Source organism: Oncorhynchus clarkii, chromosome 3 (genome assembly GCF_045791955.1).
Source record: "Oncorhynchus clarkii lewisi isolate Uvic-CL-2024 chromosome 3, UVic_Ocla_1.0, whole genome shotgun sequence".
Lineage (NCBI taxonomy): Eukaryota > Metazoa > Chordata > Actinopteri > Salmoniformes > Salmonidae > Oncorhynchus > Oncorhynchus clarkii.
The window spans coordinates 1,250,184-1,276,116 of NC_092149.1; the positions used below are offsets into that span (position 1 = coordinate 1,250,184).

The following is a 25,933-nucleotide window of genomic DNA, read 5'->3' on the forward strand; positions in this document are numbered from 1 at the left end:
ATATTTCACCGGGTTGACGGGTCTGGCGTTTCAAACTGATCTGTGAGAAGACAATTGGAAAAACTATGCAGTTAGACAAAAAGGGTTAAGTCACTTTTGTTGTAAACAAGCTAACTAGCTAACGTTAGCTTTAAGTTAATTCATGTAGCTAGCTAGTTAGCTCAAATTAAACAAACATGTAAGCTGTACTCAATTTTGGTAAATACAAATATATCTAGATATATATAATATATCTATTTTTTTTATAAAATTAAAAAGTGGTCAATAGTTAACAGGTTATGAGAGTAGTTACTTTTAACCTTCCAAGTGGATAAAACAAACAGCCAGAAGCTAACTAGCAGTCGACGACAGTGACAACAACTCCGTAGTTACTATGCTGTCGATAAACGGCATTTAAATCCCGTCGTTTTGGGGGTTTTAAACTGTTCCGGCTGGATATCTCCATGGCTCCCAGTCGCCCGCTCAAAACTGCACTGCGACCGCCAAAAAAAAACCTCGACTGAGGCCGGGGACACTGGCTCCTTCTCTCTCCCTAGAGACCCATTAGCCCGCTGGCTAGTTGGCTGACTGACTGGCTGGCTGACTAGCTGAAAGGCTAGCTGACTGGTTGGCTGAAAGGCTGGCTAGCTGACTGCTTGGCTAGCTGACTGGCTGGCTGGCTGACTGCTTGGCTGGCTGACTGGCTAGCTGAAAGGCTGGCTGACTGGCTAGCTGAAAGGCTAGCTGAAAGGCTGGCTGACTGGCTAGCTGAAAGGCTGGCTGACTGGCTAGCTGAAAGGCTGGCTGACTGGCTGGCTGACTGGCTAGCTGACTGCTTGGCTAGCTGACTGGCTGGCTGGCTGGCTGACTGGCTAGCTGAAAGGCTGGCTGACTGGCTAGCTGAAAGGCTGGCTGACTGGCTAGCTGACTGGCTGACTGGCTGGCTGGCGTCAAAAACAAAAATGTTAAAAAGCAGTTGCAATTTCAGAATGTGATTCCAATGTAGAGTCCATTGTTGTATTATTAATAGTTAGCTTTGCTTGTTAAACAATTGGATTACTAGCTTAAAGTTAATTACTAAATGTTAGCAACTCACCTTGAAATACATACTAAAATGTAATGCATATATACAAGCCTGAGACAGACGTTAACGTTACGTAGAAAACTAGTTAACGTTACTTACCTAGTTATTGTTTCAGAAAGAAAGTTAATCCGTGTCGAAGTGTTTACTAAACTTCTAGCCAAAAGGCAAAATGTCGGACATTGCAAAGAGATGTATCGTGTTGTGCCAGTACACAGACGACAGTCTCCTCGTCCTCCTTAATGAACTGTGTGTGATCAGGACTGAGATGTTTTCAAATCTGGTGCAAGTCTCACGCCACATCTCGCTCCACTTCTCGCGATGCTATGTTTTCCCAAACACACGCACTGTAGTCTGGGAGGTAATTCTCCTTCTTTCATTCAACTACCGGACAGTGTAGATTGCTGTGCGTTTAACGAATCTCTCCGGTTGATGTCAACACAAGATTGTAATCACTCATTCTTGCATGTGATACCCTCGTTTAGGTTGCCTAGTAACATCTAAACTGCAGACATGGTGGCCACTAAGAAAACTGTGAGTTTGAGATTGGAAAAATCGTTCATTTATTATAGAAATGTTTGCGCACATCCTTAAACTTAATCGGTGATGGGTAAATGTTAATTTATCCCAGTGTTGAGTGACCAAGCAGGGTCCGCTTTCGGGTTAGCGAAGGAACTTTAGGCTTACGAGTGTCTACGATGCGTCTTTCCTAGGTCGCTAGATGTAACATGCGTTTCCCGAAACACCACGACAACGTTCGGTAGGTGCGTCGTTGCGGCATGTGTAATCAAGGCAGCGTTCATTCTCGGGTAAACGTTCTCCGTTCAAATACATTTGACCTAATAGTCAAATGAAACCCATTGAAATTAACATTAAATTGACTCAGATATCAGGGAAATATGTAGGCCTGTGTAGCATATACCGTATTCACTTTAATGCAGTCATCGCGGTTCTCATTTTAAGCATATTTTCTCACCTTGCTTGTAACAATTCTAAAGACTTTGGCAACTGTGTATTTGTAGTCAACTTCGTTGTGAAGTTATCGGCGGTCACACAGAGACAGATCCACATCTGGATTCTGTGTTTAGCGAGATCTTCTGTGTATAAAGTGACGCAGTAGGGGGAAAAAACGCAGGCAACGACGCACTTGGCTTTTTCTACGAGTGGTCTGCGGCAGTCGATAAATAACTCTCGTTTAAGTACAACTTTAGTAGTGCTGGTTTTAGGGAAACGGCTCGGAGGTTTTAACATTGCTCATACGAAGGTTCTAACGATGAAGTTAGTCGTAAGATGCTTTTGTGAAACCGGGCCCTCGCCTGGTCTATATTGACATGCCATGATGCATGTTTAACCGATGTGAAATGGCTAGCTAGTTAGCGGTGGTGCGCGCTAATAGCCTTTCAATCAGTGACGTCACTCGCTTTGAGGCCTTGAAGTAGTTGTTCCCCTTGAGCTACAAGGGCCGCGGCTTTTGTGGCGCGATGGGTAACGATGCTTCGCGAGTGACTGTGGTTGATGTGTGCAGAGGATCCCTGGTTGGGGCGAGGAGAGGGACGGAAGCTATACTGTTACACAGGGACTGCCTTGTGTTCTGTCATTTAAAAAAAAGTGAACCTTTTTATTTAACTAAGTAAATTAAGAACAAATTCTTATTTACAATGATGGCCTACCCTGGACGAAGTTGGGACAATTGTGTGTCGCCCTATGGGACTCCCAATCACAGCAGGTTGTGATACAGCCTGGAATTGAACCAGGGTCTGTAGTGACAGTGAGATGCAGTGTCTTAAGACCGCTGAACCAGGGTCTGTAGTGACGCCTCTAGCACTGAGATGCAGTGTCTCAGACCGCTGAACCAGGGTCTGTAGTGACGCCTCTAGCACTGAGATGCAGTGCCTCAGACCGCTGAACCAGGGTCTGTAGTGACACTGAGATGCAGTGCCTCAGACCGCTGAACCAGGGTCTGTAGTGACACTGAGATGCAGTGCCTCAGACCGCTGAACCAGGGTCTGTAGTGACACTGAGATGCAGTGCCTCAGACCGCTGAACCAGGGTCTGTAGTGACGCCTCTACCACTGAGATGCAGTGTCTCAGACCGCTGAACCAGGGTCTGTAGTGACACTGAGATGCAGTGTCTTAGACCGCTGAACCAGGGTCTGTAGTGACACTGAGATGCAGTGTCTTAGACCGCTGAACCAGGGTCTGTAGTGACACTGAGATGCAGTGTCTTAGACCGCTGAACCAGGGTCTGTAGTGACGCCTCTAGCACTGAGATGCAGTGCCTCAGACCGCTGAACCAGGGTCTGTAGTGACACTGAGATGCAGTGTCTTAGACCGCTGAACCAGGGTCTGTAGTGACACTGAGATGCAGTGTCTTAGACCGCTGAACCAGGGTCTGTAGTGACGCCTCTATCACTGAGACACAGTGCCTTAGACCGCTGAACCAGGGTCTGTAGTGACACTGAGATGCAGTGCCTCAGACCGCTGAACCAGGGTCTGTAGTGACACTGAGATGCAGTGTCTTAGACCGCTGCGCCACTCGGGAGCCTATTTATGCAGTCGTGGGCTAAAAGCAGCCCGACTGTCAGAAGGCCAACTTTCCGACAGTTGGTCTCTAAATCAGTTTCTCTCCCCAGAAAAAGTCCCTGGAGTCCATCAACTCTCGTCTTCAGCTGGTGATGAAGAGTGGTAAATACGTACTGGGCTACAAACAGACTCAGAGGATGATCCGCCAGGGCAAAGCCAAGCTGGTCATCCTGGCCAACAACACACCTGCCCTCAGGTAACTACACTGATCCAAAAATATAAACGCAACATGTGAAGTGTTAGTCTCATGACATGAACTGAAATAAGACCTCTCAGATATGTTCCATACGTGCAAAAAAAGCTTTTTCATATCGAGTTCACAATTCGTTTTTAAAAAAACCCTGTTGTGAGCATTTTTGCCTTCGCTAAAAATAATCTATTCACCGGACAGATGTGGCATATCAAGAAGCTGATTAAACAACAACATTGGGGCGGCAGGGTAGCCTAGTGGTTAGAGCGTAGAGGCGGCAGGGTAGCCTAGTGGTTAGAGCGTAGAGGCGGCAGGGTAGCCTAGTGGTTAGAGCGTAGAGGCGGCAGGGTAGCCTAGTGGTTAGAGCGTAGAGGCGGCAGGGTAGCCTAGTGGTTAGAGCGTAGAGGCGGCAGGGTAGCCTAGTGGTTAGAGCGTAGAGGCGGCAGGGTAGCCTAGTGGTTAGAGCGTAGAGGCGGCAGGGTAGCCTAGTGGTTCGAGCGTAGAGGCGGCAGGGTAGCCTAGTGGTTAGAGCGTAGAGGAGGCAGGGTAGCCTAGTGGTTAGAGCGTAGAGGAGGCAGGGTAGCCTAGTGGTTAGAGCGTAGAGGAGGCAGGGTAGCCTAGTGGTTAGAGCGTAGAGGAGGCAGGGTAGCCTAGTGGTTAGAGCGTAGAGGAGGCAGGGTAGCCTAGTGGTTAGAGCGTAGAGGAGGCAGGGTAGCCTAGTGGTTAGAGCGTAGAGGCGGCAGGGTAGCCTAGTGGTTAGAGCGTAGAGGCGGCAGGGTAGCCTAGTGGTTAGAGCGTAGAGGCGGCAGGGTAGCCTAGTGGTTAGAGCGTAGAGGCGGCAGGGTAGCCTAGTGGTTAGAGCGTAGAGGCGGCAGGGTAGCCTAGTGGTTAGAGCGTAGAGGCGGCAGGGTAGCCTAGTGGTTAGAGCGTAGAGGCGGCAGGGTAGCCTAGTGGTTAGAGCGTAGAGGCGGCAGGGTAGCCTAGTGGTTAGAGCGTAGAGGCGGCAGGGTAGCCTAGTGGTTAGAGCGTAGAGGCGGCAGGGTAGCCTAGTGGTTAGAGCGTAGAGGAGGCAGGGTAGCCTAGTGGTTAGAGCGTAGAGGAGGCAGGGTAGCCTAGTGGTTAGAGCGTAGAGGAGGCAGGGTAGCCTAGTGGTTAGAGCGTAGAGGCGGCAGGGTAGCCTAGTGGTTAGAGCGTAGAGGCGGCAGGGTAGCCTAGTGGTTAGAGCGTAGAGGCGGCAGGGTAGCCTAGTGGTTAGAGCGTAGAGGCGGCAGGGTAGCCTAGTGGTTAGAGCGTAGAGGCGGCAGGGTAGCCTAGTGGTTAGAGCGTAGAGGCGGCAGGGTAGCCTAGTGGTTAGAGCGTAGAGGCGGCAGGGTAGCCTAGTGGTTAGAGCGTAGAGGCGGCAGGGTAGCCTAGTGGTTAGAGCGTAGAGGCGGCAGGGTAGCCTAGTGGTTAGAGCGTAGAGGCGGCAGGGTAGCCTAGTGGTTAGAGCGTAGAGGCGGCAGGGTAGCCTAGTGGTTAGAGCGTAGAGGCGGCAGGGTAGCCTAGTGGTTAGAGCGTAGAGGCGGCAGGGTAGCCTAGTGGTTAGAGCGTAGAGGCGGCAGGGTAGCCTAGTGGTTAGAGCGTAGAGGCGGCAGGGTAGCCTAGTGGTTAGAGCGTAGAGGCGGCAGGGTAGCCTAGTGGTTAGAGCGTAGAGGCGGCAGGGTAGCCTAGTGGTTAGAGCGTAGAGGCGGCAGGGTAGCCTAGTGGTTAGAGCGTAGAGGCGGCAGGGTAGCCTAGTGGTTAGAGCGTAGAGGCGGCAGGGTAGCCTAGTGGTTAGAGCGTAGAGGCGGCAGGGTAGCCTAGTGGTTAGAGCGTAGAGGCGGCAGGGTAGCCTAGTGGTTAGAGCGTAGAGGCGGCAGGGTAGCCTAGTGGTTAGAGCGTAGAGGCGGCAGGGTAGCCTAGTGGTTAGAGCGTAGAGGTGGCAGGGTAGCCTAGTGGTTAGAGCGTAGAGGCGGCAGGGTAGCCTAGTGGTTAGAGCGTAGAGGCGGCAGGGTAGCCTAGTGGTTAGAGCGTAGAGGCGGCAGGGTAGCCTAGTGGTTAGAGCGTAGAGGCGGCAGGGTAGCCTAGTGGTTAGAGCGTAGAGGCGGCAGGGTAGCCTAGTGGTTAGAGCGTAGAGGCGGCAGGGTAGCCTAGTGGTTAGAGCGTAGAGGCGGCAGGGTAGCCTAGTGGTTAGAGCGTAGAGGCGGCAGGGTAGCCTAGTGGTTAGAGCGTAGAGGCGGCAGGGTAGCCTAGTGGTTAGAGCGTAGAGGCGCCAGGGTAGCCTAGTGGTTAGAGCGTAGAGGCGCCAGGGTAGCCTAGTGGTTAGTGTAGAGGCACCAGGGTAGCCTAGTGCTCGTCGTCCTCACCTCACCAGGGTCTTGACCTGAATGCAGTTTGGCGTCGTAACCCGACTTCAGTGGGTAAATGGTCACCTTCAGTGGCCAATGACGCGCTGAAGAAGTGCTCTCTAGACGGATGAATCCCCGGTTCCAACTGTACCCGGTGTGTTTGGCGTTGTTGTGTGGTCAAGCGGTTTGCTGACGTCAACGTTGTGAACAGAGTGCCCCGTGGTGGAGGTGGGGTTATAGTATGGTGGGGTTATAGTATGGTGGGGTTATAGTATGGTGGGGTTATAGTATGGGGCAGGCATGACGTTGTGAACAGAGTGTCATCGTGGTGGAGGTGGGGTTATAGCATGGGGCAGGCATAAGCTACGGACAACAAACACGATGGCGATTTGAATACACAGGGATGTAGATGATGAGATCCCGAGGCCCCATTGTTTCAGCACGACGATGAATGGGCCCCATGTCGCAAGAAATCTGTACACAGTTTCCGGAAGGCTGGTAATGTCCCGTTCTTCCATGGCCTGCATACGCTCCTCCACTCTGGATCGACATGTAGGACTGTGTTCCAGTTCCCGCCAATATCCAGCAACTTCAACACAGCCATTTGAATCAGAGTGGGACAACATTCCACAGGCCACAATCAACAGCCTGATTAACTCTTATGTGAAGGAGATGTGTCACACTGCATGAGGTAAATGGTTTGTCACATCAGACTGGTTTTCTGATCCACGCCCTTACCTTTTTTTGGATAAGGTGTCTGTGACCAACAGATTCATATCTCTGTATTCACAGTTGTGTGAAATCTATAGATTAGGGCCTGATGAATTTATTTCAATTGACTGATTTATTTGAAATCGGGTGTGCTACTACTTGGCTGGCGCAGAAACCTCTCCCTCAGGGAAGATTACGCAGTCCTGCTCAGAACTGATATTGAACTAAAGTGAACCCACCCTAAAAGTGACTGGGCTCAGCACTGATATTGAACTACAGTGAACCCACCCTAAAAGTGACTGGGCTCAGCACTGATATTGAACTAAAGTGAACCCACCCTAAAAGTGATTTGAACTCTTCTCCCGGTAGGAAATCAGAGATCGAGTACTATGCGATGCTGGCTAAGACTGGGGTCCACCACTACAGTGGGAACAACATAGAGCTTGGCACGGCCTGTGGAAAGTACTTCAGAGTCTGTACCCTGGCCATCATTGACCCTGGTGAGTGTGTGTGTGTGTGTGTAAACTGTTATTCTCTCACTACTGGTTTCTAGAATGTAACTTGTCATTATTTTCTAATCATCCACAGGGGACTCAGACATCATCAGGAGTATGCCTGATCAGCCACAGGGGGAGAAGTAGTCTAGTTGCTTCTCTTCCGTTTCTCTGTAGATGTATTTTGGTATAAATAAATCGACTTCAAGATGACCCAGTTGTTTTTGTCATATGTTTAGTCATTGACATGTAATTGTAGTACAATGGAAGAAATTGTGGAAGAGACTAAGAAATGTGGGCACTCGTGTTTTTTTTTTTTTCTACATCAAGCTTGCATTGTAATGAAGAGGGTCACCCCCTGGCGTTCAGTCACCCCCCTGGTGTTGGGTCACCCCCCTGGTGTTGGGTCACCCCCCTGGTGTTGGGTCACCCCCCTGGTGTTGGGTCACCCCCCTGGTGTTGGGTCACCCCCTGGTGTTCAGTCACCCCGGTGTTAATGGACTGTAGTAGAGCCACAAAGGCCAAAAGGCACAATACCATCTTCACATGTCACAACTAGTGTATCGGACTCTCCTGTAATAAACATTACCACTTTTAGATGGGGACCATATAATTGGTCCCAACAGTCGACAACAATTCCTTCACTGAAATAATAGATTGTTAGTGGTCACTCACAACACAGCAATATAAATCTGTCATTGGGTACTGTCAAACTCACAGAGCACAGTCCAGGGATGTATTCATTCTGCCTAATGGGTTCAAAACATTTCCCAACTAAAACTATAGTTGCTATTGGACAAATACAAGTAGGATTCGTTTGCTTGTTTTTAACAACAGAATCGTCAGAATGAATACACTTGTTCTGGTTGAGTTCAGACCCTCTACAGCCCATCCTAATGTTCCAGTTTAGTCTCGGTGTGGGTTGGTTCACGACTTCCACTCCAGACGTTCTAGGTTTCTCCAGAACATTAGGACGAGACTACAATGTAATCGCAAGATTAGTTAATTCACTTGTGTTTGGCCTTAGTGGCCAGAGCCTGTAGGTTAGCCGGTCCTCCCCACACTGTCCCGAACACGTCCCTCTCAGTCCTCAGGGCCACCTCCAGGGGGAGCTCTCTCCCAGACACCACCACGCTCTTTATGGCTCTGATGACCGGGGCTGGACCCGCGGTGTAGCATCCCAACCACTGCTCTGCCTCCAGGAGGGCATTGGCTCCAGACCCAGCCAGGGAACCTTCCAGGACCCTGTCCGCAAGCCCAATCTGAAGCCCCATCTCTGGGTCTATTTTCAAAGCGCCACCCAGCATCTTCAGGGCGTTCTGGCCGCCTACGATGCGTACCAATCTAGCTGCACCGCCCCAACCAGGGACCAGACCCATGTGTTTATGGACAAACTGGATCACACCGCCCGGCGCCATCAACCTAGCAGGGAGAGACCGGGAACGTTTGTTTTTACAGATTGGAAACTTGGTGGAGTTGTTTTAAAAAAAATATTTCTAGAAAATGCCTTTTTATGTGAACTCTTCTTTTCTCCACTATCTGGATGTAGGCCTAAAGGTTAATAAACACAATGGTGATATCTATGGACAGTGAGTCACGTTACTGTACCTAAAGTCACAGGCAGTAGTGAGTTCAGCTCCTCCCCCCAGTGCGTTCCCTTCCACCAGAGCTACAGACAACAGAGGTAGCCTTCAACAGAGAACACGTGGGTTAGTGTGGCACAGAGCATCTGGTGTGACACGCCGATCTAGAACCTTCTACCACAGAGGGTAGTGTGTAACTACCTCAGTAGTCTGGTCAGGGCATTCTGCATGAACGTACACATCTTCATCCCATCCTGAAAGACAAGATGCTTCGTTTTAGACCAGGAGGTCCAACTCATTCCATGGAGGGCCTGGTAGTGTCTGCTGGTTTTGGGGTTTTTTTCTCTTTCAATTAAGACCTAGACAACCAGATGAGGGGACTTCCTGACTAATTAGTGACCTTAATTCATCAACCAAGGAAGGAAAGAAAGACACTTGGCCCTCCGTGGAATGAGTTTGTGGTTTAGGAAGTCGGATTGGATGGAAGTAGGAGTGCCCCAATACAAATGGGACTGAATAAAAACTGTTCACTGAGCTTTCTACTGGTCTTTCAGAGAGAGAACCTCAGAGAGACTGACCTGAGGGTTGGATATATCTCTGACAACATTGAGGACTGACCTGAGGGTTAGATATATCTCTGACAACATTGAGGACTGACCTGAGGGTTAGATATATCTCTGACAACATTGAGGACTGACCTGAGGGTTAGATATATCTCTGACAACATTGAGGACTGACCTGAGGGTTAGATATATCTCTGACAACATTGAGGACTGACCTGAGGGTTAGATATATCTCTGACAACATTGAGGACTGACCTGAGGGTTAGATATATCTCTGACAACATTGAGGACTGACCTGAGGGTTAGATATATCTCTGACAACATTGAGGACTGACCTGAGGGTTAGATATATCTCTGACAACATTGAGGACTGACCTGAGGGTTAGATATATCTCTGACAACATTGAGGACTGACCTGAGGGTTAGATATATCTCTGACAACATTGAGGACTGACCTGAGGGTTAGATATATCTCTGACAACATTGAGGACTGACCTGAGGGTTAGATATATCTCTGACAACATTGAGGACTGACCTGAGGGTTGGATATATCTCTGACAGCATTGAGGACTGACCTGAGGGTTGGATATATCTCTGCCAACATTGAGGACTGACCTGAGGGTTAGATATATCTCTGACAACATTGAGGACTGGCCTGAGGGTTGGATATATCTCTGACAACATTGAGGACTGACCTGAGGGTTAGATATATCTCTGACAACATTGAGGACTGACCTGAGGATTGGATATATCTCTGACAACATTGAGGACTGACCTGAGGATTGGATATAGCCCTGACTGCGTTGAGGTCTGACCCAGAGCAGAATGTCCCAGCAGCCCCCTGGATGATGAGACCTTTGCCCTCCGTCCACTCCTCTAGCTGGGACACCCTCTCCTCCAGCTCCACCATCATGGAACCTGGAGAAAACAGGGTAGTGTTCAGTAGGGATAAAACGTTTTGAACCTGAATGAAACAGGGAGGTACAACCTGAACATGTTCAATATGACCTTTTAAAAAAAAAAAACCGGATTAAACAACATCTCACGGAACGACGGAGAATGTGAGGGGACACAAACAAACACACATTGTTTTGTTGTATTGTTAAATGGTTTTGTAATTGTAAGTCCTTGTCCATCAGTGTATCAGTGTTCTGTTGTCATGTTTTGTGTTGTTTTTGTGGACCTCCCAGAATGAGCAGCTGCTGCTTCTGCAAAAGCTAATGGAGATCCGAATAAACACGTTTTTTTTTTTTTGTTGGTCATCTGTTGCGAAACGTCTTGCTACAGTGTGCCCTACTCAACACGACCCAGTTCATTGAGCACCAGCCCCCTTAGTTCCACTGTCATTCTCAGGAGAAACAAAGAGTGGGAAATATAAAATGAAATATATTTTTCACTCCGTTTGGTGAAGAGAAAACCGAAGAGAATCGGAGTGATATTTAGTCTGAATTGCAGGTCAGCAAAGAGCAACACTCGGATCAATTAATACAATATAACATTAGGCAGTGCTTCCATACCAGAGAAAGCGTTCATGCGAGCAGGGTTGTTGACGGTCAGTACCGCGATGCCCGACTCCTGTTTGACAAGGTCTATAGATCCCCCAGGGAAAGCTTGGAGTTTCTCTCTGATCTCCTTCTCCTGGAACCCCTTGGCAGCGGTGTAAACTGATCCAATGCCCCTGAGGAGGTGCTGCCCCCAGGCACCAGGCCGACTGCCCCCGAGGAGGTGCTGCCCCCAGGCACCAGGCCGACTGCCCCCGAGGAGGTGCTGCCCCCAGGCACCAAGCCGACTGCCCCCGAGGAGGTGCTGCCTGGCTGCAGACAGAACCATGCTGCTACCAGGGAAAGGTAGGAGAGAAGGATGGAGGGATAGAAACAGACAGGAGAGGGACTGAGGAAGAGGAGGAGAGAGAGAAACAAAAAGGAGAGGAAGAGCAAGGGAGGGAAACAGAGAGGAATCAGCACTGTTATTGAACTGTAAAACAGTTGGCCAGAGTTGGTTGCTAGGTCGTATGTGTGCAGCTACCAGTCCATAATAGTCCTCTGTCTGTGCTAACTGAGGCAGATAGACAGTAGCTCAGGTCCAAGGGCATGCGTCCGGTCCCAACTAAGAGATCTACGCATGCGCATCTGACCCGTGCAGAGGCACCTTATTGTTGTTGCCTTCGAGCGATGGGCAAGAGCTAGCTGACTAACCATGTCCTTCAGTTATATCCTCTTTATAAAAATGTGGATTTCTAAAAGCGTAGACTTTAACATCCCCAAAAGTACTGTGGAAAAAACGTCCCTAACAACCTGATAATTAGGTGAAATAACATAAGAAGCTACAACTTAAAAACATTCACAAACCTGTGCTGTCTGATAGCTCAATGTTGTGGTGTTACATTGAACCTTCGCCCCCCGGAAACATGAACCAGTGAACAAGGAACTTGGCCAGCTGCACTTCGCTGGAACCGACACACGAGGGCAAGCGAACACTCCCATCATTCAGAATGATTGATTCTATGTAGTTTTACTAAAGAGAATTGTGGTGTACACTCATTTTTCGGTTCACCGTACCGTCTAGTAATTATATATGTCGTTCAAAAATGATTCAAACATGCCGTGCTATCAGTTCACCTCCTTTTTTTTCTCAACTTTTATTTTTATTTAACCTTTATTTAATTAGGCAAGTCAGTTAAGAACAACATTTTAATTACAATGACAGCCTACCAACAGCCAAAAAGGCTTTCTGCGGGAACAGGGGCTGAAAAAAATTAAATAAATAAAAAATACATTTAAAAAAAAATGGAAATACCTCCTCCTGATATCACCACCTTTCCTCTCTCCCTCCTCCTGATATCCCCACCTTTCCTCTCTCCCTCCTCCTGATATCCCCACCTTACCTCTCTCCCTCCTCCTGATATCCCCTCCTTTCCTCTCTCCCTCCTCCTGATATCTCCTCCTTTCCTCTCTCCCTCCTCCTGATATCCCCACCTCCTCTCTCCCTCCTCCTGATATCCCCACCTCCTCTCTCCCTCCTCCTGATATCACCACCTTTCCTCTCTCCCTCCTCCTGATATCACCACCTTTCCTCTCTCCCTCGTCCTGATATCACCACCTTTCCTCTCCCTCCTCCTGATATCTCCACCTTTCCTCTCTCCCTCCTCCTGATATCTCCACCTTTCCTCTCTCCCTCCTCCTGATATCCCCACCTTTCCTCTCTACCTCCTCCTGATATCCCCAACTTTCTTCTCTCCCTCCTCCTGATATCACCACCTTTCCTCTCTCCCTCTTCCTGATATCCCCATCTTTCCTCTCTCCCTCCTCCTGATATCCCCACCTCTCTCCCTCCTCCTGATATCCCCACCTCTCTTCCTCCTCCTGATATCCCCACCTTTCCTCTCTCCCTCCTCCTGATATCCCCACCTTTCCTCTCTACCTCCTCCTGATATCCCCACCTCTCTCCCTCCTCCTGATATCCCCACCTTTCCTCTCTACCTCCTCCTGATATCCCCACCTTACCTCTCTCCCTCCTCCTGATATCCCCACCTTTCCTCTCTACCTCCTCCTGATATCCCCACCTTTCCTCTCTACCCTCTCCTGATATCCCCACCTTTCCTCTCTACCTCCTCCTGATATCCCCACCTTTCCTCTCTACCTCCTCCTGATATCCCCACCTTTCTTCTCTCCCTCCTCCTGATATCCCCACCTCTCTCCCTCCTCCTGATATCCCCACCTTTCCTCTCTACCTCCTCCTGATATCCCCACCTTTCCTATCTACCTCCTCCTGATATCCCCACCTTTCCTCTCTACCTCCTCCTGATATCCCCACCTTTCCTCTCTACCTCCTCCTGATATCCCCACCTTTCCTCTCTACCTCCTCCTGATATCCCCACCTTTCCTCTCTCCCTCCTCCTGATATCCCCACCTTTCTTCTCTACCTCCTCCTGATATCCCCACCTTTCTTCTCTACCTCCTCCTGATATCCCCACCTTTCCTCTCTCCCTCCTCCTGATATCCCCACCTTTCCTCTCTCCCTCCTCCTGATATCCCCACCTCTCTCCCTCCTCCTGATATCCCCACCTTTCTTCTCTACCTCCTCCTGATATCCCCACCTTTCTTCTCTCCCTCCTCCTGATATCCCCACCTTTCTTCTCTACCTCCTCCTGATATCCCCACCTTTCTTCTCTCCCTCCTCCTGATATCCCCACCTTTCCTCTCTACCTCCTCCTGATATCCCCACCTTTCTTCTCTCCCTCCTCCTGATATCCCCACCTTTCCTCTCTACCTCCTCCTGATATCCCCACCTTTCCTCTCTACCTCCTCCTGATATCCCCACCTTTCCTCTCTCCCTCCTCCTGATATCCCCATCTTTCTTCTCTACCTCCTCCTGATATCCCCACCTTTCTTCTCTACCTCCTCCTGATATCCCCACCTTTCCTCTCTCCCTCCTCCTGATATCCCCACCTTTCCTCTCTCCCTCCTCCTGATATCCCCACCTCTCTCCCTCCTCCTGATATCCCCACCTTTCTTCTCTACCTCCTCCTGATATCCCCACCTTTCCTCTCTCCCTCCTCCTGATATCCCCACCTTTCCTCTCTCCCTCCTCCTGATATCCCCAACTTTCTTCTCTCCCTCCTCCTGATATCACCACCTTTCCTCTCTCCCTCTTCCTGATATCCCCATCTTTCCTCTCTCCCTCCTCCTGATATCCCCACCTCTCTCCCTCCTCCTGATATCCCCACCTCTCTCCCTCCTCCTGATATCCCCACCTTTACTCTCTCCCTCCTCCTGATTTTCATTTATTTGTGGGGAAAAAAAATCTTTGCAGTTCACTTTATATTCATGTAAGGGTTGTCTCCTTAGTTTAGCAGATTGGATGTTTGATATAAAACACACACCAACCATAATTCTGCCATAGAGTCTCCACACAGTGTGTAAGATCACATGGCAGTAGGAAAAGAGCTTCCTTCTGCCTGCCTCCATTCATTCCCCTGTTATAAACAAAGCACTCTGTCTCTCCCTCCTCCTGATATCCCCACCTCTCTCCCTCCTCCTGATATCCCCACCTCTCTCCCTCCTCCTGATATCCCCACCTTTCCTCTCTCCCTCCTCCTGATATCCCCACCTTTCCTCTCTACCTCCTCCTGATATCCCCACCTCTCTCCCTCCTCCTGATATCCCCACCTTTCCTCTCTCCCTCCTCCTGATATCCCCACCCCTCTCCCTCCTCCTGATATCCCCACCTTTCTTCTCTACCTCCTCCTGATATCCCCACCTTTCTTCTCTCCCTCCTCCTGATATCCCCACCTTTCTTCTCTACCTCCTCCTGATATCCCCACCTTTCTTCTCTCCCTCCTCCTGATATCCCCACCTTTCCTCTCTACCTCCTCCTGATATCCCCACCTTTCTTCTCTCCCTCCTCCTGATATCCCCACCTTTCCTCTCTACCTCCTCCTGATATCCCCACCTTTCCTCTCTACCTCCTCCTGATATCCCCACCTTTCCTCTCTCCCTCCTCCTGATATCCCCATCTTTCTTCTCTACCTCCTCCTGATATCCCCACCTTTCTTCTCTACCTCCTCCTGATATCCCCACCTTTCCTCTCTCCCTCCTCCTGATATCCCCACCTTTCCTCTCTCCCTCCTCCTGATATCCCCACCTCTCTCCCTCCTCCTGATATCCCCACCTTTCCTCTCTCCCTCCTCCTGATATCCCCACCTTTCCTCTCTACCTCCTCCTGATATCCCCACCTTTCCTCTCTACCTCCTCCTGATATCCCCACCTTTCCTCTCTACCTCCTCCTGATATCCCCACCTTTCCTCTCTACCTCCTCCTGATATCCCCACCTTTCCTCTCTCCCTCCTCCTGATATCCCCACCTTTCTTCTCTACCTCCTCCTGATATCCCCACCTTTCTTCTCTAACTCCTCCTGATATCCCCACCTTTCCTCTCTCCCTCCTCCTGATATCCCCACCTTTCCTCTCTCCCTCCTCCTGACATCCCCACCTCTCTCCCTCCTACTGATATCCCCACCTTTCTTCTCTACCTCCTCCTGATATCCCCACCTTTCTTCTCTCCCTCCTCCTGATATCCCCACCTTTCTTCTCTACCTCCTCCTGATATCCCCACCTTTCTTCTCTCCCTCCTCCTGATATCCCCACCTTTCCTCTCTACCTCCTCCTGATATCCCCACCTTTCTTCTCTCCCTCCTCCTGATATCCCCACCTTTCCTCTCTACCTCCTCCTGATATCCCCACCTTTCCTCTCTACCTCCTCCTGATATCCCCACCTTTCCTCTCTCCCTCCTCCTGATATCCCCATCTTTCTTCTCTACCTCCTCCTGATATCCCCACCTTTCTTCTCTACCTCCTCCTGATATCCCCACCTTTCCTCTCTCCCTCCTCCTGATATCCCCACCTCTCTCCCTCCTCCTGATATCCCCACCTTTCTTCTCTACCTCCTCCTGATATCCCCACCTTTCCTCTCTCCCTCCTCCTGATATCCCCACCTTTCCTCTCTACCTCCTCCTGATATCCCCAACTTTCTTCTCTCCCTCCTCCTGATATCACCACCTTTCCTCTCTCCCTCTTCCTGATATCCCCATCTTTCCTCTCTCCCTCCTCCTGATATCCCCACCTTTCTTCTTTACCTCCTCCTGATATCCCCACCTTTCTTCTCTCCCTCCTCCTGATATCCCCACCTTTCCTCTCTACCTCCTCCTGATATCCCCACCTTTCTTCTCTCCCTCCTCCTGATATCCCCACCTTTCCTCTCTACCTCCTCCTGATATCCCCACCTTTCCTCTCTCCCTCCTCCTGATATCCCCATCTTTCTTCTCTACCTCCTCCTGATATCCCCACCTTTCTTCTCTACCTCCTCCTGATATCCCCACCTTTCCTCTCTCCCTCCTCCTGATATCCCCACCTCTCTCCCTCCTCCTGATATCCCCACCTTTCTTCTCTACCTCCTCCTGATATCCCCACCTTTCCTCTCTCCCTCCTCCTGATATCTATGGACAGTGAGTCACGTTACTGTACCTAAAGTCACAGGCAGTAGTGAGTTCAGCTCCTCCCCCCAGTGCGTTCCTTTCCACCAGAGCTACAGACAACAGGGGTAGCCTTCAACAGAGAACACGTGGGTTAGAGTGGCACAGAGCATCTGGTGTGACACGCCGATCTAGAACTTTCTACCACAGAGGGTAGTGTGTAACTACCTCAGTAGTCTGGTCAGGGCATTCTGCATGAACGTACACATCTTCATCCCATCCTGAAAGACAAGACGCTTCGTTTTAGACCAGGAGGTCCAACTCATTCCATGGAGGGCCTGGTAGTGTCTGCTGGTTTTGGGGGGGTTTTTCTCTTTCAATTAAGACCTAGACAACCAGGTGAGGGGACTTCCTGACTAATTAGTGACCTTAATTCATCAACCAAGGAAGGAAAGAAGGACACTCGGCCCTCCGTGGAATGAGTTTGACACGTGGTTTAGGAAGTCAGATTGGATGGAAGTAGGAGTGCCCCAAGTGAATAAAAACTGTTCACTGAGCTTTCTACTGGTCTTTCAGAGAGAGAACCTCAGAAATACTGACCTGAGGGTTGGATATATCTCTGACAACATTGAGGACTGACCTGAGGGTTGGATATATCTCTGACAACATTGAGGACTGACCTGAGGGTTGGATATATCTCTGACAACATTGAGGACTGACCTGAGGGTTGGATATATCTCTGACAACATTGAGGACTGACCTGAGGGTTGGATATATCTCTGACAACATTGAGGACTGACCTGAGGGTTGGATATATCTCTGACAACATTGAGGACTGACCTGAGGGTTAGATATATCTCTGACAATATTGAGGACTGACCTGAGGATTGGATATAGCCCTGACTGCGTTGAGGTCTGACCCAGAGCAGAATTTCCCAGCAGCCCCCTGGATGATGAGACCTTTGCCCTCCGTCCACTCCTCTAGCTGGGACACCCTCTCCTCCAGCTCCACCATCATGGAACCTGGAGAAAACAGGGTAGTGTTCAGTAGGGATAAAACGTTTTGAACCTGAATGAAACAGGGAGGTACAACCTGAACATGTTCAATATGAGGTGGAGGATTGACGAGAGACAAACTGCTTCTCTTCTAGTTTTCATGAGAAATATTACTGTGATGAAAATTCTAGATAGTCTGTCTAATCAAATAACATTCAGCTCAGACACCCATACATACCCCACAAGACATGCCACCAGGGGTCTCTTCAGACACCCATACATACCCCACAAGACATGCCACCAGGGGTCTCTTCAGACACCCATACATACCCCACAAGACATGCCACCAGGGGTCTCTTCAGACACCTATACATACCCCACAAGACCTGCCACCAGGGGTCTCTTCAGACACCCAGACATACCCCACAAGACATGCCACCAGGGGTCTCTTCAGACACCTATACATACCCCACAAGACATGCCACGAGGGGTCTCCACACATTCATACATACCCCACAAGACATGCCACCAGGGGTCTCTTCAGACACCCATACATACCCCACAAGACCTGCCACCAGGGGTCTCTTCAGACACCCAGACATACCCCACAAGACATGCCACCAGGGGTCTCTTCAGACACCTATACATACCCCACAAGACATGCCACCAGGGGTCTCTTCACACATTCATACATACCCCACAAGACATGCCACCAGGGGTCTCTTCAGACACCCATACATACCCCACAAGACATGCCACCAGGGGTCTCTTCAGACACCCATATATAACCCACAAGACATTCCACCAGGGGTCTCTTCAGACACCAAGCCATACCCCACTAGACATGCCACCAGGTGTCTCCTCAGACACCTATACACATGCCACCAGGGGTCTCTTCAGACATTCATACCTACCCCACAAGACGTGCCACCAGGGGTCTCTTCAGACACCCAGACATACCCCACAAGACATGCCACCAGGGGTCCCTTCACAGTTCCCAAGTCCAAACTGAATTCACGGCAAAGCACAGTATTACACAGAGCCATGATCGCATGGAACTCCCATCTCCCAATTACAGCTCCCAGCGAACAGCAAAATTACCTTTTAAAAAAAACCCAGATTAAACAACATCTCACGGAACGACGGAGACTGTGATGGGACACAAACAAACACACATTGTTTTGTTGTATTGTTAAATGGGTTTATAATTGTAAGTCCTTGTCCATCAGTGTATCAGTGTTCTGTTGTCATGTTTTGTGTTGTTTTTGTGGACCTCCCAGGATGAGCAGCTGCTGCTTCTGCAAAAGCTAATGGAGATCCGAATAAACACATATTTTTTTTGTTGGTCATCTGTTGCAAAACGTCTTGCTACAGTGTGCCCTACTCAACACAACCCAGTTCATTGAGCACCAGCCCCCTTAGTTCCACTGTCATTCTCAGGAGAAACAAAGAGTGGGAAATATAAAGTGAAATATATTTTTCACTCCGTTTGGTGAAGAGAAAACCGAAGAGAATCGGAGTGATATTTAGTCTGAATTGCAGGTCAGCAAAGAGCAACACTCGGATCAATTAATACAATATAACATTAGGCAGTGCTTCCATACCAGAGAAAGCGTTCATGCGAGCAGGGTTGTTGACGGTCAGTACCGCGATGCCCGACTCCTGTTTGACAAGGTCTATAGATCCCCCAGGGAAAGCTTGGAGTTTCTCTCTGATCTCCTTCTCCTGGAACCCCTTGGCAGCGGTGTAAACTGATCCAATGCCCCTGAGGAGGTGCTGCCCCCAGGCACCAGGCCGACTGCCCCCGAGGAGGTGCTGCCCCCAGGCACCAGGCCGACTGCCCCCGAGGAGGTGCTGCCCCCAGGCACCAAGCCGACTGCCCCCGAGGAGGTGCTGCCTGGCTGCAGACAGAACCATGCTGCTACCAGGGAAAGGTAGGAGAGAAGGATGGAGGGATAGAAACAGACAGGAGAGGGACTGAGGAAGAGGAGGAGAGAGAGAAACAAAAAGGAGAGGAAGAGCAAGGGAGGGAAACAGAGAGGAATCAGCACTGTTATTGAACTGTAAAACAGTTGGCCAGAGTTGGTTGCTAGGTCGTATGTGTGCAGCTACCAGTCCATAATAGTCCTCTGTCTGTGCTAACTGAGGCAGATAGACAGTAGCTCAGGTCCAAGGGCATGCGTCCGGTCCCAACTAAGAGATCTACGCATGCGCATCTGACCCGTGCAGAGGCACCTTATTGTTGTTGCCTTCGAGCGATGGGCAAGAGCTAGCTGACTAACCATGTCCTTCAGTTATATCCTCTTTATAAAAATGTGGATTTCTAAAAGCGTAGACTTTAACATCCCCAAAAGTACTGTGGAAAAAACGTCCCTAACAACCTGATAATTAGGTGATATAACATAAGAAGCGACATCTTAAAATATTTCACAAACCTGTGCTGTTTGATAGCTCAATGTTGTGGTGTTACATTGAAACCTCTCCCCCCGGAAACATGAACCAGTGAACAAGGAACTTGGCCAGCTGCACTTCGCTGGAACCGACACACGAGGGCAAGCGAACACTCCCATCATTCAGAATGATTGATTCTATGTAGTTTTACTAAAGAGAATTGTGGTGTACACTCATTTTTCGGTTCACCGTACCGTCGAGTAATTATATATGTCGTTCAAAAATGATTCAAACATGCCGTGATATCAGTTCACCCCCTTTGTTACTCGACATTTATTTTTATTTAACCTTTATTTAATTAGGCAAGTCAGTTAAGAACACATCTTTATTTACAATGACAGCCTACCAGAAGGCAAAAGGCCTTTGCGGGGACAGGGGCTGAAAAAAATAAATAAATAAAAAATACATTTAGAAAAAAGTAAATAAATGCTCCTGATATCCCTGCCTTTCTTCTCTACCTCCTCCTGATATCCCTGCCTTTCCTCTCTCCCTCCTCCTGATATCCCCACCTTTCTTCTCTCCCTCCTCCTGATATCACCACCTTTCCTCTCTCCCTCCTCCTGATATCACCACCTTTCCTCTTTCCCTCCTCCTGATATCCCCACCTTTCCTCTCTCCCTCCTCCTGATATCCCCACCTTTCCTCTCTACCTCCTCCTGATATCCCTGCCTTTCCTCTCTACCTCCTCCTGATATCCCTGCCTTTCTTCTCTACCTCCTCCTGATATCCCTGCCTTTCCTCTCTCCCTCCTCCTGATATCACCACCTTTCCTCTCTCCCTCCTCCTGATATCACCACCTTTCCTCTTTCCCTCCTCCTGATATCCCCACCTTTCCTCTCTCCCTCCTCCTGATATCCCCACCTTTCCTCTCTCCCTCCTCCTGATATCCCCACCTTTCCTCTCTACCTCCTCCTGATATCCCCACTTTTCTTCTCTCCCTCCTCCTGATATCACCACCTTTCCTCTCTCCCTCCTCCTGATATCCCCACCTTTCCTCTCTCCCTCCTCCTGATATCCCCACCTTTCCTCTCTCCCTCCTCCTGATATCCCCACCTCTCTCCCTCCTCCTGATATCCCCACCTTTCCTCTCTCCCTCCTCCTGATATCCCCACCTTTCCTCTCTACCTCCTCCTGATATCCCCACCTTTCCTCTCTACCTCCTCCTGATATCCCTACCTCTCTCCCTCCTCCTGATATCCCCACCTTTCCTCTCTACCTCCTCCTGATATCCCCACCTTTCCTCTCTACCTCTTTCTGATATCCCCACCTTTCCTCTCTACCTCCTCCTGATATCCCCACCTTTCTTCTCTCCCTCCTCCTGATATCACCACCTTTCCTCTCTCCCTCCTCCTGATATCCCCACCTTTCTTCTCTCCCTCCTCCTGATATCACCACCTTTCCTCTCTCCCTCCTCCTGATATCACCACCTTTCCTCTCTCCCTCCTCTTGATATCCCCACCTTTCCTCTCTACCTACTCCTGATATCCCCACCTTTCCTCTCTACCTCCTCCTGATATCCCCACCTTTCCTCTCTACCTCCTCCTGATATCCCCACCTTTCCTCTCTACCTCCTCTTGATATCCCCACCTTTCCTCTCTACCTCCTCCTGATATCCCCACCTTTCCTCTCTCCCTCCTCCTGATATCCCCACCTTTCCTCTCTACCTCCTCCTGATATCCCCACCTTTCCTCTCTACCTCCTCTTGATATCCCCACCTTTCCTCTCTACCTACTCCTGATATCCCCACCTTTCCTCTCTACCTCCTCCTGATATCCCCACCTTTCTTCTCTACCTCCTCCTGATATCCCCACCTTTCCTCTCTACCTCCTCTTGATATCCCCACCTTTCCTCTCTACCTCCTCCTGATATCCCCACCTTTCCTCTCTCCCTCCTCCTGATATCCCCACCTTTCCTCTCTCCCTCCTCCTGATATCCCCACCTTTCCTCTCTCCCTCCTCCTGATATCACCACCTTTCCTCTCTCCCTCCTCCTGATATCCCCACCTTTCCTCTCTACCTCCTCCTGATATCCCCACCTTTCCTCTCTCCCTCCTCCTGATATCCCCACCTTTCCTCTCTCCCTCCTCCTGATATCCCCACCTTTCCTCTACCTCCTCCTGATATCCCCACCTTTCCTCTCTACCTACTCCTGATATCACCACCTTTCCTCTCTACCTCCTCCTGATATCCCCACCTTTCTTCTCTCCCTCCTCCTGATATCCCCACCTTTCCTCTCTCCCTCCTCCTGATATCCCAACCTTTCCTCTCTCCCTCCTCCTGATATCCCTACCTTTCCTCTCTCCCTCCTTCTGATATCCCCACCTTTCCTCTCTACCTCCTCCTGATATCCCCACCTTTCCGCTCTACCTCCTCCTGATATCCCCACCTTTCCGCTCTCCCTCCTTCTGATATCCCCACCTTTCCCCTCTCCCTCCTCCTGATATCCCCACCTTTCCTCTCTCCCTCCTCCTGATATCCCCACCTTTCCTCTACCTCCTCCTGATATCACCACCTTTCTTCTCTACCTCCTTCTGATATCACCTCCTTTCATCTCTACCTCCTCCTGATATCCCCACCGTTCCTCTCTCCCTCCTCCTGATATCCCCACCTTTCCTCTCTACCTCCTCCTGATATCCCAACCTTTCCTCTCTCCCTCCTCCTGATATCCCCACCTTTCCTCTCTACCTACTCCTGATATCACCACCTTTCCTCTCTACCTCCTCCTGATATCCCCACCTTTCTTCTCTCCCTCCTCCTGATATCCCCACCTTTCCTCTCTACCTCCTCCTGATATCCCAACCTTTCCTCTCTCCCTCCTCCTGATATCCCCACCTTTCCTCTCTACCTACTCCTGATATCACCACCTTTCCTCTCTCCCTCCTCCTGATATCCCCACCTTTCCTCTCTCCCTCCTCCTGATATCCCCACCTTTCCTCTCTCCCTCCTGATATCACCACCTTTCCTTTCTCCCTCCTCCTGATATCCCCACCTTTCCTCTCTACCTCCTCCTGATATCCCCACCTTTCCTCTACCTCCTCCTGATATCCCCACCTTTCCTCTCTACCTCCTTCTGATATCCCCACCTTTCCTCTCTACCTCCTCCTGAAATCCCCACCTTTCCTCTCTCCCTCCTGATATCCCCACCTTTCCTCTCTCCCTCCTCCTGATATCCCCACCTCCTCTCTCCCTCCTCCTGATATCACCTCCTTTCCTCTCTCCCTCCTCCTGATATCCCCACCTATCTCCCTCCTCCTGATATCATCTCCTTTCCTCTCTACCTCCTCCTGATATCCCCACCTCTCTCCCTCCTCCTGATATCCCCACCTTTCCTCTCTCCCTCCTCCTGATTTTCCTTTATTTGTGGGGAAAAAAAATCTTTGCAGTTCACTTTATATTCATGTAAGGGTTGTCTCCTTAGTTTAGCAGATTGGATGTTTGATATAAAACACACACCAACCATAATTCTGCTATAGCGTCTCCACACAGTGTGTAAGATCACATGGCAGTAGGAACAGAGCTTCCTTCTGCCTGCCTCCATTCATTCCCCTGTTATAAACAAAGCACTCTTGTCTGAGGAACACATTCAGCTTGCAGGTCCTTATTCAGTCAGGAGAGGAGGCTTTTGTAATAACACATAGTTGGTTACCCCCCACCCCCCCACCCCAGCAGAGAGGTTGGATTCAGAACTCAGATTACAGTAAATCAACTTCTCTCAATTGATATGGGATTGGTCCCATATCAACACTAACCCAATCTGACTGATCCCGAGAGAAGGCCAGGCTTATTCTACAATCACACATACTGATAGTGCTTCTGAAGTACAGCTCTCATCTATGGGTCGGCCTATATCTGTAGAATGCCCTGTTTGTTGTTTCGTCACTCTGGGCTCTGGTCAAACTGTGTCCCAATGGGCCCTGGTCAAACTGTGTCCCAATGGGCCCTGGTCAAACAGTGTCCTAATGGGCCCTGTTCAAACTGTGTCCCAATGGGCCCTGGTCAAACTGTGTCCCAATGGGCCCTGTTCAAACTGTGTCCCAATGGGCCCTGGTCAAACTGTGTCCCAATGGGCCCTGGTCAAACTGTGTCCCAATGGGCCCTGGTCAAACAGTGTCCTAATGGGCCCTGGTCAAACTGTGTCCCAATGGGCCCTGTTCAAACTGTGTCCCAATGGGCCCTGGTCAAACTGTGTCCCAATGGGCCCTGGTCAAACAGTGTCCTAATGGGCCCTGTGTCCCAATGGGCCCTGGTCAAACTGTGTCCCAATGGGCCCTGGTCAAACTGTGTCCCAATGGGCCCTGGTCAAACTGTGTCCCAATGGGCCCTGGTCAAACAGTGTCCTAATGGGCCCTGGTCAAACTGTGTCCCAATGGGCCCTGGTCAAACTGTGTCCCAATGGACACTGGTCAAACTGTGTCCCAATGGGCCCTGGTCAAACTGTGTCCCAATGGACACTGGTCAAACTGTGTCCCAATGGGCCCTGGTCAAACTGTGTCCCAATGGACCCTGGTCAAACTGTGTCCCAATGGACCCTGGTCAAACTGTGTCCCAATGGGCTCTGGTCAAAGGTGGTGCTTTAAATAGGACATACTGCATTCCAATGGGCCCTGTGATGTCATCTCTTTAGGGTAGTTACATATGTGATGTCACCTCTCCAGGGTAGTTAAATGTGTGATGTCACCTCTCCAGGGTAGTTATATGTGTGATGTCACCTCTCCAGGGTAGTTAAATGTGTGATGTCACCTCTCCAGGGTAGTTAAATGTGTGATGTCATCTCTCCAGGGTAGTTACATGTGTCTAACTCAGGTGATGGTTATACTGTATCTAACAGGTGATGTTTATACTGTGTCTAACAGGTGATGTTTATACTGTGTCTAACAGGTGATGTTTATACTGTGTCTAACAGGTGATGTTTATACTGTGTCTAACAGGTGATGTTTATACTGTGTCTAACAGGTGATGTTTATACTGTGTCTAACTCAGGTGATGTTTATACTGTATCTAACTCAGGTGATGTTTATACTGTGTCTAACAGGTGATGTTTATACTGTGTCTAACAGGTGATGTTTATACTGTGTCTAACAGGTGGTGTTTATACTGTGTCTAACTCAGGTGATGTTTATACTGTATCTAACTCAGGTGATGTTTATACTGTGTCTAACAGGTGATGTTTATACTGTGTCTAACTCAGGTGATGTTTATACTGTATCTAACTCAGGTGATGTTTATACTGTGTCTAACAGGTGATGTTTATACTGTGTCTAACAGGTGATGTTTATACTGTGTCTAACAGGTGGTGTTTATACTGTGTCTAACTCAGGTGATGTTTATACTGTATCTAACTCAGGTGATGTTAATACTGTGTCTAACTCAGGTGATGTTTATACTGTGTCTAACAGGTGATGTTTATACTGTATCTAACTCAGGTGATGTTTATACTGTGTCTAACTCAGGTGATGTTTATACTGTGTCTAACTCAGGTGATGTTTATACTGTATCTAACAGGTGATGTTTATACTGTATCTAACTCAGGTGATGTTTATACTGTATCTAACTCAGGTGATGTTTATACTGTGTCTAACAGGTGATGTTTATACTGTGTCTAACAGGTAATGTTTATACTGTGACTAACAGGTGATGTTTATACTGTATCTAACAGGTGATGTTTATACTGTGTCTAACAGGTGATGTTTATACTGTATCTAACTCAGGTGATGGTTATACTGTATCTAACAGGTGATGGTTATACTGTATCTAACAGGTGATGTTTATACTGTGTCTAACAGGTGATGTTTATACTGTATCTAACAGGTGATGTTTATACTGTGTCTAACTCAGGTGATGTTTATACTGTGTCTAACAGGTGATGTTTATACTGTATCTAACTCAGGTGATGTTTATACTGTGTCTAACTCAGGTGATGTTTATACTGTGTCTAACTCAGGTGATGTTTATACTGTGTCTAACAGGT

General features: G+C 49.2%; 3 protein-coding genes across 3 annotated transcripts; 1 reads left to right on the top strand and 2 right to left on the bottom strand.

The window, feature by feature from the left end:
- The first annotated feature begins 1,438 nt into the window (after window positions 1-1,438).
- On the top strand, window positions 1,439-7,617 carry LOC139405614 (large ribosomal subunit protein eL30-like). Its single transcript, XM_071148023.1, has 4 exons — window positions 1,439-1,594; window positions 3,694-3,839; window positions 7,280-7,410; window positions 7,499-7,617. The coding sequence occupies exons 1-4, from the start codon at window positions 1,574-1,576 to the stop codon at window positions 7,549-7,551; spliced, it is 351 nt and encodes a 116-aa protein (XP_071004124.1). The 5' UTR covers window positions 1,439-1,573; the 3' UTR covers window positions 7,552-7,617.
- A 255-nt stretch (window positions 7,618-7,872) lies between these two features.
- Window positions 7,873-11,440, bottom strand: LOC139405615 (ethylmalonyl-CoA decarboxylase-like). The gene is made up of 5 exons (XM_071148024.1): window positions 11,068-11,440; window positions 10,326-10,468; window positions 9,189-9,241; window positions 9,013-9,093; window positions 7,873-8,826 (listed from the first exon to the last, which is right to left on the bottom strand). Exons 1-5 carry the CDS (start codon window positions 11,378-11,380, stop codon window positions 8,412-8,414), a joined length of 1,005 nt encoding a protein of 334 aa, XP_071004125.1. The 5' UTR covers window positions 11,381-11,440; the 3' UTR covers window positions 7,873-8,411.
- A 489-nt stretch (window positions 11,441-11,929) lies between these two features.
- On the bottom strand, window positions 11,930-19,973 carry LOC139405571 (ethylmalonyl-CoA decarboxylase-like). Its single transcript, XM_071147982.1, has 6 exons — window positions 19,951-19,973; window positions 19,120-19,492; window positions 17,400-17,542; window positions 16,748-16,800; window positions 16,572-16,652; window positions 11,930-11,996 (listed from the first exon to the last, which is right to left on the bottom strand). Exons 2-6 carry the CDS (start codon window positions 19,430-19,432, stop codon window positions 11,930-11,932), a joined length of 657 nt encoding a protein of 218 aa, XP_071004083.1. The 5' UTR covers window positions 19,433-19,492; window positions 19,951-19,973.
- Between the last annotated feature and the right edge of the window lie 5,960 nt (window positions 19,974-25,933).